General features: G+C 34.2%; 1 protein-coding gene across 5 annotated transcripts in view; it reads left to right on the top strand.

Annotated features, from left to right (window-relative positions):
- The first annotated feature begins 581 nt into the window (after positions 1–581).
- LOC133518274 (sodium/hydrogen exchanger 9B2-like) overlaps positions 582–10,465 on the top strand; it is a 34,571-nt gene continuing 24,687 nt past the window's right edge. Inside the window, exons 1-7 of one of the 5 annotated variants that reach the window (XR_009799455.1) lie at positions 582–1,950; positions 3,832–3,898; positions 5,517–5,620; positions 6,572–6,809; positions 7,199–7,368; positions 7,807–8,021; positions 8,438–8,609. Coding sequence is in view for 3 of the 5 variants with exons in the window: in XM_061851929.1 (XP_061707913.1) it covers positions 1,926–1,950; positions 3,832–3,898; positions 5,517–5,620; positions 6,572–6,809; positions 7,199–7,368; positions 7,807–8,021; positions 8,438–8,609 (991 nt within the window). In the remaining 2 variants the exon portion in view is untranslated. Of the gene's footprint in view, positions 1,951–3,831; positions 3,903–5,516; positions 5,621–6,571; positions 6,810–7,198; positions 7,369–7,806; positions 8,022–8,437; positions 8,610–10,465 lie in introns of all 5 variants that reach the window. The other 4 variants (XR_009799454.1, XM_061851929.1, XM_061851927.1 and 1 more) reach the window with 4 other exon arrangements.

The following is a 10,465-nucleotide window of genomic DNA, read 5'->3' as shown; positions in this document are numbered from 1 at the left end:
CTAAAAATAAGGGGTAGAAATATAGAACAAGTCAAGAACTTCAAATATTTGGGAAGTATCATAACAGAAAACGTACTTGAAAGTACAGTGCTCTAGAGCAGAAACGCATCGTTTTTTAAAACAACAACGACCCATTTTCATAACATGCGAAATGAAAAAAAAATGTGCTCTGGATTTGTAGATTTTTTGTGTAAAAATGCCATGTGTAATAAATAATATCATATCACTAATGGCCACAAAATATTTTCTATTGGAACAAACATTACCGATACCGTATAATAACATCTGTGTTTTTATAAACTGCCATCGTTATATTAATTGCACAAAACCATTAAAGTAATGAAATTTGTACAAGAAGTCTAATACGTTATTGCTCGACTTACCTACGTGCCTATGTAAAATAGGACAAATTAATACCTAGCTAAAAGTACACAAAATAAGGCCTGGAATTAATGTTATCACTATAAATGATACTTCTAGTGAGTGCCTATTTATCATCAGTCAAGCAAGCAATCATCAATGTTTTATTTATTAATAACTAGTTTCTGATCGCGAATTCGTCTGCCTTTGTATTGCCTATCTTATCTCCTTCCCCGTGGCCTCAAATTGATTCCAGACCAAATTTCACCTAAACAGTTGAGCAGTTTAAGCCTGAAGTGGTAAAGGACCGACAAACAGGCAGAGTAACTTTCGAATTTATAATATTGTTTGAATTCAATGTTTTTAAAGTATTTAGATTTTATACCAGGTGGGCCTATGACAGGAGAAAAAATTAAACTGTAGGTAGGCTTTACTCCTCAAACTGCAGACCAACATTTGTGCAAATACTTTTAAAAATAACTTGTGTATTGATTTTTAGTACACTTTAAAGTTTATTCTAAGACGCAATGTGTTGAGAATTTTGTTGTGTTTGAAGCATGACAAGCAATGTCAAATTACAATGATGATAGCGTCCATTGAAGATTATATATATTTAATTTGTATGAAAAATTTGTCTAAAGACAAAAGAGTCATCGATCGTTTGAGGAATACAATCTATGTTTTAATTATTTTCTCATGTTACCCCGGTGCCGTAAAAAGTAGTTTTAAATGAAAACGCGTTTTCCCTAGTTAAAACTAGTTTTCCGTATCACCTTGGTGAAAATGCGTTTTCATTAGTTAAAACACTAGTATGCCAGAACTATCTCGCAAAGTGCCTCGTTGAAAACTACTTTTAAATAATTATTCAAAATTAATTTCAGTTAAAACTAGTTCTGGCTAGGGAAAACGCGTTTTCACTGGAACAGACTGTATTTATAATGTTTACTTAGAAAAAAAAGCTTTTTTGTGTTATGTCATTTATGTGTATACTACTCAAAACCACCTTTTACCGAGGCCTTACGGACAACTAGTTTTAACTAACACTGAAAATATCCATGACATACTATACATATGGGTAAAATTTGTAATCGAACAATGATATAAAATATTACACGTGTTAAAAAGAAAATCATCAGCAAAAATAGTAAAGGAACAGTTAGGTACCTATGTTATATGTGCAGTGTTGCATTATTCTGTCATACAAGGCAACATCACATATCAACCTTGCGCCTTCCGTGTCGTTACACGTCATGTTGAATAACTTTCTTTGCTGTTTTCAAAACTACTTCAATTGTATTGCCTCCCTTCTGATGACTTCGACATCAAGTGATTAATGTATTTTCAATTATGGCAATTGAACACAGAGCGCATGCGACGAAATTTATTATTAGAAGGACGTTAAACGAGATCACACGGTTATACTGACCGCTTAGAGACGTACAATACTGAGTTGATTTGTTGTGATCTTGAGTGATTAATAAGTATTATAATAGGTACTTGTTAGTGTGTGTGACGCCAAAGTGATAGAGTATGTACGAAACGGGTAGTAGTTGGGCTATGGAAAGATGAGTGGCGATAGTCGTAAAACTGGCAAGTATCTCTTTTACGTTCTTATTTATTGCGACTAGGAGCTGTAAAATAATTGGAATCATCCATTGAAGCGATTTAAGTTAGTCCGTTTTCATAAAACCACAATATGTCGTGTGTGTTTTGAGGCGATAGCCTTTTTTATTTTACAAGCTTTTATTATTATTTTTAACTTACCCTGTTAGTATATATAGGACAAATCTTGCAAGTTAAATTTGACCCACTTCCCGGTTTCCGATGAAGCTGAAAATTTGCATACATAAGTCGGGTGACAATGCAATATTATGGTACCATCAAGCTAACCTGATGATGGAGACAGGAGGTAGCCATAGGAACTCTGTGATAAAACAACGCAATCTAATTGTGTTTGGGGTTTTTAGAATTGTCTCGATGAGTATTAGTTGCCTATGGAAAAAAAGTACAGTCAGCGATTAAAGCTTGTACCAAAATGAAATTTTTGCCATAAACTTATTTAAGTATATTTTATTGCGCTGATTTGTGCATAGCATTCGTTCAAACTCAAACAAATGAAGAAAATTCAGAGACTTTAAATGAACGATGGCTTACAGATATATTATAAAATGACCACTTTATGCAAATTTGCGATGTCCCCGATGAATCGTTAATCGACGTCTATAAGATAAAGGCAAATCTCAAGCATTAATTATTTGTTCACATGTCCCAAATAATACCATTATAGAACCTACACCTATGATACTTCTTGATAAAGTAGTAATCCATAGTTCCTTGACAATTGGTAAGCTTTATAGAGAGGAGGCCTTCAACTCATCACGAGTATAGCACGAGGCACAAGTTTCCAAGATCTTTAGCATTATGCACAACTGCTAACGAATATCCATTAGAAATCCGGTTTAGTTAATGGCCTAAAGTACTTTTAATAGGGATACGATTATAATCTCAGAATCTATATTCTGTATTACAAGAACTTACCCTAAGTGTTTCTGAAATGTTCTAATTTCGTATAAGCCAAGGCTTAGTTAGACAAGAAAATATTTAAAAAATATGAATATGGACAAGTAATTTTTAGTTCCTACATGAACCTAAACAAGTAGGTAATTATAACCTATCTGTAAAGTTAAAACACATAAGTACTTTATCCCACTATATAAATTGAGCCATACAACCTGGAGCCCGATTCAAATTTAATGAAGTATTAAGGTTTTGAACGGGTTTTGATACGACGTTGACGGTCGTCTTCGTGACTGGCGCACATCTCACGAACGACTTTCACTTCATTTCGCACGCATCTATCAGCGTTGTGAAAGCGATCTTCAAGGTCGTATCAAAATAAGATCAAAACTGTAACAAGTAGTTATCAGTGTTGGAATCAATGTTTTATTTTATATTTACTTCTCTATTTCCGTTACCCAAAGGTTGTCTGGAAGAGATCGCTTTTTTGCGATAAGACCGCCTGTTGTCTGCCTCTACATTTCATCAATTGTTTATTTTCTTGTATCTTTTTACTGAGGTGTGCCAATAAAGAGTATTCTATCTATCTATATTAAAGTTGGACCATTACAAATTGAACCGTAATCTGTAACTGTCCGTTACGGTTTACGGTTCAATTTGTAATGGTTAATTTTCAATATGGTCATTTCTAATGAACGTTCGGCCAACACTGGTAGTTAAATATAATTGAAACGGGCTCCTTAGCATTATGCACTATAACTATTATGTAGAACATAACTACATAAAAAAGCCTATCAATATTTATTTTTGAGATTGAATTTAATGTACCTGAGTGACAGTCCAAATATTCGTTTTGTTATGCGTTAATGTTGAGCGAATATAAAACAGGTATCAATAAATGTCTTATATATTTATGTACTAGATATTAGATCAAATAACTAAAATAACTTGCAGGAAAACGAAACGTCAATGTAACGCGGAGTAATAACGCGACATGTTTTGAGATGGAACGCTCCAAAACGTGAGTAAGTATTAATTTGTATTATATTTAAAATAGTATATAGTGTTTACAGCTTTAGTCCTTGTGATAGCAAAAATTATGATTATCGCTGAAGTTATTTATATCAATGACTTATTATCGTTTATTGAGTTAGGTTCCCATTTCTTATTATTTCCTGTGGTGTGTCTTGAAGTAACTAGACATTGGATATTTATATTTTAATACAGTTGCTCAAAAAGTGCTACTTTACGTAGCTGTTTAGCGTGCGGAAAGTTGGATTTCGCGAACTAGTGTTTTTTACTTTTCCACTTGTTCCAATTCATGACTACTTATTGGCGAGTGTTAATGTTAGTTTTCTTTAAAAGTCGTAATCAACATAAAAACCTACTGTTAATGTAAAAATAATCCCACCAAAAACATTCTGTAAAAAACTAACCAAGTCTCAATGGAACTGCTTGTTTATCTCTAAAAAGTAATGAAATCGACAAAGTCGTGCCAAGTCTAAGGTTCCTTACTGCGATTTCTTTATTATTATAGTTAATGTTGTGTGACTTGGCCGTTGAAGGGTACACAAGGGTACAAAACCAGGTGCTCCATGACACCACTGCACCAATCTGTCGCCAGAACTGCTACCCATTGACGATGGAAAATTGCCACTTTTGTAGTAACGTGGGCTTATTGATTAATTTTATTAGATTTTCTTATTTGACACAGTCCTTTTCTTTTTAGAATTAGTTTTTTTATTATTATTTTGTTTTCTAATCAGGGTCACCAGGAGCTCCAGATCTTGGATTGTCCTAGTTTTTATAGTTTTCCCTGTATGTGGCCATTAAACCCTAACTCTGTACCAATTTTCAGCTCTCTGAGTTTATGGGAAGTACTAGTTCTATTTTGATGATCATGAGTGAGTGAGTGAGTGAGTGTCATAAATGCGAAACTTTGCTTTCGCTTAACTTCGGAACTAAATGACCAATGCGACTTGAAATTTTGGATTTAAAGTATGTGATTATAGCTTACTGGATCACGAAAATTTCTGCGTTCTGGTCTTATCCAGAGGTTCTCAAATAGGGGCCTGAAAATGCGGCGAAATGGTTCCAGTAAAGGATGGTACGGCAGTGTTTGCTTCGCGCTCGCCTTGGAGGGGGCACTGCCGTGCCCCCAGATAAATATATAAGCATATTTCATATTTCATTACTTACCGCTTCATCATTATAATACGTTATTTTTTTATATTGAATATTGAAAAACCGTTCTTAATAAGCTGTCTGAATGGAACGGAATAGCTGCCGAAACGCCTGTCAAAGCAGGCGTGTTTTCTAACTGCAAGAATGTTTTAAGTTTCCAAAGGCAACATTCGATATTGTTTTCATACAATTGAAATATACGATACACAAATAATCGTAAATAACAATACTTAGGTAATAATAGTATAATGTTTTATATTTACAATTGTTTCTGTCTTATAGAACATGCATAAAAAAGTACTTGTTGTTTTGCTTATTTTTTCGCAACTGTATTAAAAAACGTTATTCGATACACGTGCGGAAATGTCATTCTTCACTCGTCCCGAGTCTTGCCACTCGCTTACTTCCGCACTAGCATCGAAATGTACTATTATAATGTTATATGTATTCTTTAGGACCGGGCATATTAACAATGCAAGTAAAGGAGGTTCTGGAATGCTAGTCAATGCGGCCCCTTCCGTGACGGAGCTGAAACAATACCTGGGTGTTTTCATATGTGGTAAGTACTTATATAAGAGTTTTTTGTGACATACTGACAACTAGTTGTGTTGTTTTTGCATGTTTGTAATTGATGTCATACGTCTGACGTTGAAAAAATATTATATAATGATGTAGCGTTATATGTTAGTATGATAAAACCTTGCTATATTTTACTATTTGGTACCCATTATTTTCATTTAACTTTTACTGTAGCATTAATTCAGATATTATTGTATGTAGGATATTTCTGAACCTGGGAACTTTTATCTTTAGCCCTATTTTGACCCTTAATCCTTTATAAGGTGTTATAACACATATGGAAATACAATCTGTACCCTATCAATAGTTAGTACCTGGGCGACCGAGCATTGCTCGGTTATAACTATTTATTATAATATGGTGGTGTATAGGTATTAATCTTATCTACTTACATTTTTTTACTACATTAAACTTGTCTAAAACAATAAAAATTAAAAAATTATATATAAACTTGAACATATAAAAAAAAAAGTTAGTCACCGGGCGAGATTGGAACCCGTAACACTCGTTTAGCAGTCCGCGTCTTAAGCCGCTGGACCAGACGGACAGTGGCCGGCAACACGAAATTAGCGACCATATTCTGCGTCGAAAGAAAAACGCATGAAAACTCGAAAACACGCGTTTTCCCAAACATAAGACTAATCTAGATCGATTGTTTACCCCCAAAAACCCCCATATACCAAATTTCAGCAAAATTGTTAGAGCCGTTTCCGAGATCCCGGAAATATATATACATATATATATACAAGAATTGCTCGTTTAAAGGTATAAGATATTATCATATTGAAGGTAATGTAATAAATACTAATAGTTTTCGGACCGCTATAGGAATGTTGGAATAAACCTAGTGCGTAACAAAAACATCCAAGATTTGTAATAAATAACTCCAGTAGCGGCATTAGTAGAATGTATATTAAATTAAATATTTCAGGAGTGACATTGTGGGGGAGCTCATGGTTTTTATTGCGAGATGCCGTACTCCCGAGCGGGTATCTGTTCAAGATGGCTGGCCTGGCGGCGGCGGGGTACATCACTGGCCATACTCTGGAGAGATACACCACCCTGAACCCCGTCGTAGGAATGACATTAATCGGCGCATTGTATAGAAACTTGGGAACGGAGAACTATTTACAAAATCCTGCCGCGGATGCATTGGATTATCATTTAAGGTAAGGTTGAAGGAATACGTACCTATATACTTAAGAATGGTAATGATAAGCTTATTAATGGACTTTAAATATAATCGAATCAAAAAGTACCTGTTAATATTATACTCACAGCTTACTTATCTCGTAATTTTTATTCATACCCAATTATATTTTCTCCGAATTTGTTTACGTCAGGAAAACAATTCCACTTTAAGGAATAGGTACTTAACAGCGCTAATGAAAATTTCAATCAACAAAAGTACTTTTAATTTCCCCATAAAAGAAGAGAAAAGGTTTTATTTTCTCGAATGCTTAAACAATTAATCCGTGTCTCGATAACCGCCGCTAGGAATCAATTTTCGGGGTTTATGCTGCGAGTAGGAGTGCTTCAGGAGATTCTTTTGTTTCAGGCGGATTTATCCCGTGATTATCTTGTCGAAGGGGCCTCTCAGCTGGAACTGGGAATATATTAAATATAATTCGGTAAAAGTTTTCTCATTGGCAACCCTTCCCTGGATTGTGGAGTGTTTGTCTACGGCCGTCTTTGTCCATGTGCTTCTCAAATATCCTTGGTATTGGGGTGAGTTCGTGTATAAAGGAAATACAAACAATTTATCTACTTAATACGTCTACGTACTATATTCTGTATGTATCTAAATATATATGATTGGCGTGTGTTAAAACTAATTCATATAAGGGTAACCTTCAACCTCTAGGTGATACTTAGTATACGTAGTCGTTTTTCTAAAGAGGTCATAATATATACAGGCTTAATTGTGTGCGTCCTCAATCCCGAATGGTTGCCTGGGGGCTACGTAAGTAACAGTACCTAAAAGTTTAAACCAATATAATGTTAAGTACTTACAGTGTCATTTTGGGCACAATAATTTTAACATATTTAATGATTTTATAAGACTTTCACAGAATTCGTTGGACATCTATTTGTCAATCGAATATCGGAAATATTTATAAAAAAAAAAAAAACAGAGATCAAATAAAATCAAATGTTCTCTTCTAGGTCTCCACCTAGGTGCCATACTATCGTCTGTATCTCCAGCTGTAATAGTACCCACTGCCATGGCATTTCACGGGCGAGGCTTAGGCACAAAGAACCAGGTGGCGAGTCTCGTGGCCAATGCGGGTGGACTGGACACCGCTGTCACTGAAGGACTTTTTGGCGTCATAAATAGTGCCATATTCGTCGCATCCCCTCTTGCGTACAGAGTTGTAAAGGTGATGTATAAAATGAAGCATGAAACTTGGCGTGCATGTAGCCTATGTAGGTAACTAGGTAAGAAAAAAAAGTAAAGCCCCTTTTCAAGTGAAAGATCGACCAGTGACTTCAAGAGAAAGAAGGGCCGTTAAGTTTCATTTGATGCTCATTTACAACCCGTGTTTTGAAATATGGTTAGTATAAAAATATAAAACACGATGGAATAAAAATTTGAAATTGGTGTATACATATTTTTATGCTTTATAGCATCTTGAATATTTTTTTATCAACAAAAATCATTTTTGAAGCAGTTTTCAAAATTTAATCGTGTTTGCATGTTATTTTATCTTGAAATTTCTTTAAGATCCAGATGGAAGTAATAACAAATAAAGTAAACGTTTTGCATTGTATGGTCAATAATTTCTCTTCGTTTCAGGCGCTTCTAGCAATATTCGTTGGTATCGGACTAGGCGTATCGTGGGGTATTTTGGTGGATTGGCTGCCGGACCAGAAAGATGTTTACGCACCAACCATCCGCAGTCTGTTAATTTTTACTGGCGGTCTTCTACTCAGCTACGTAGGAGGATATATTGGATGGGGCGGCACGTGTAAGTATAGGCGGATATTTGGATAATATTATCCGACTTATAAGAATGGCAGGGGAAAGTAGTTCGTGTGCATTACGTTGGCATATATGATCCACTATAGGGACTAATTTACACCTTGACATGGTTTTTATTAACATTATAAGACATGAGACAATGGATAGGTATGAATATATTTAACTAATTAAAATTAGTATCCTTAATGGTACATAGGCACTTAAAGGTATTTCTCTGTCAAGCTAATTAATTGATTATATCGGAAATGAATTGGTCCCAAAGTCTCCTAGAAATCAATTGTGGCACAAGTCATCTCCTATATGAGTATCACTGCATTCACTATGATGTGTTGAACACAAATATATGAGATGACAAACGTGAAAATGAGAGGGTAGTAACTATATATCATATAGTCGGGTACAAAGAAAACATTTTATTTCATTTTAAACATATCATATGAAGTATCAAATGAAAAGGCTTTGTAAGTAAATTACAAATATTTAACACACTATAGCATTTTCACTTGGTTTAACGAATTATTAGAAAACGTCAGAAAAATTCACAATTCAGAGGTAAATTTGAACTGCTCTAGATTGAAAACAACTAAATGGATTATTCCAAAATACATACCAAAGGAATCTAAATATCCTCTACATAATATGTAAAAATAATTAACCAGACTTGGACAGAAAGTAACCTGTAACCTTAATCACCGACCTCATACATATTTGCCGATGCTGTGGACGTCCACCTTAAAAGCACATGGCATCATCCTGTCGTTAAATTCATATTCATTCTCCCGCGTTGAATAATGGTCCCTTTCATTTTTATATAGAGTAACTATCACGTTTCTAGAATTTCTAAATATTTTTTTGGAAGTTGAGCACATTTATGTTGTTAGTTTGTTACTTTAACCAGTAAGGGCATTATTTTTCATCACTGCATTCACTATGATGTGTTGAACACAAATATATGAGATGACAAACGTGAAAATGAGAGGGTAGTAACTATATATCATATAGTCGGGTACAAAGAAAACATTTTATTTCATTTTAAACATATCATATGAAGTATCAAATGAAAAGGCTTTGTAAGTAAATTACAAATATTTAACACACTATAGCATTTTCACTTGGTTTAACGAATTATTAGAAAACGTCAGAAAAATTCACAATTCAGAGGTAAATTTGAACTGCTCTAGATTGAAAACAACTAAATGGATTATTCCAAAATACATACCAAAGGAATCTAAATATCCTCTACATAATATGTAAAAATAATTAACCAGACTTGGACAGAAAGTAACCTGTAACCTTAATCACCGACCTCATACATATTTGCCGATGCTGTGGACGTCCACCTTAAAAGCACATGGCATCATCCTGTCGTTAAATTCATATTCATTCTCCCGCGTTGAATAATGGTCCCTTTCATTTTTATATAGAGTAACTATCACGTTTCTAGAATTTCTAAATATTTTTTTGGAAGTTGAGCACATTTGTGTTGTTAGTTTGTTACTTTAACCAGTAAGGGCATTATTTTTGTGATGAGCACAGATATTTGTTCCTGAGTCATGGGCGTTTTCTATGTATTTAAGTATTTGTATATTATTAGATATCGTTGTCTGATTATCCACAATACAAGCCTACCGTGGGACTCATTCAATCTGTGTAAGAATGTCCTACAATATTTATTATTTTATTTGTTTTAAGTCCTCAATCATATTTTTATTTATTTAATATTTACTTATTAATCGTTATACATAGACTAGACGTTCCCGCAGCTCCACTCGCGTAAATAAGATAAAGAGTTTGTCTTATGTTTAAATACGCGTACCAGCCTTATTATTTAAAGTATAATTG

This window comes from Cydia pomonella, chromosome 5 (assembly GCF_033807575.1).
Source record: "Cydia pomonella isolate Wapato2018A chromosome 5, ilCydPomo1, whole genome shotgun sequence".
Taxonomy (NCBI): domain Eukaryota; kingdom Metazoa; phylum Arthropoda; class Insecta; order Lepidoptera; family Tortricidae; genus Cydia; species Cydia pomonella.
The sequence above is the reverse complement of the archived record's forward strand: the minus strand, read 5'-3'. Positions and strand labels throughout refer to the sequence as shown.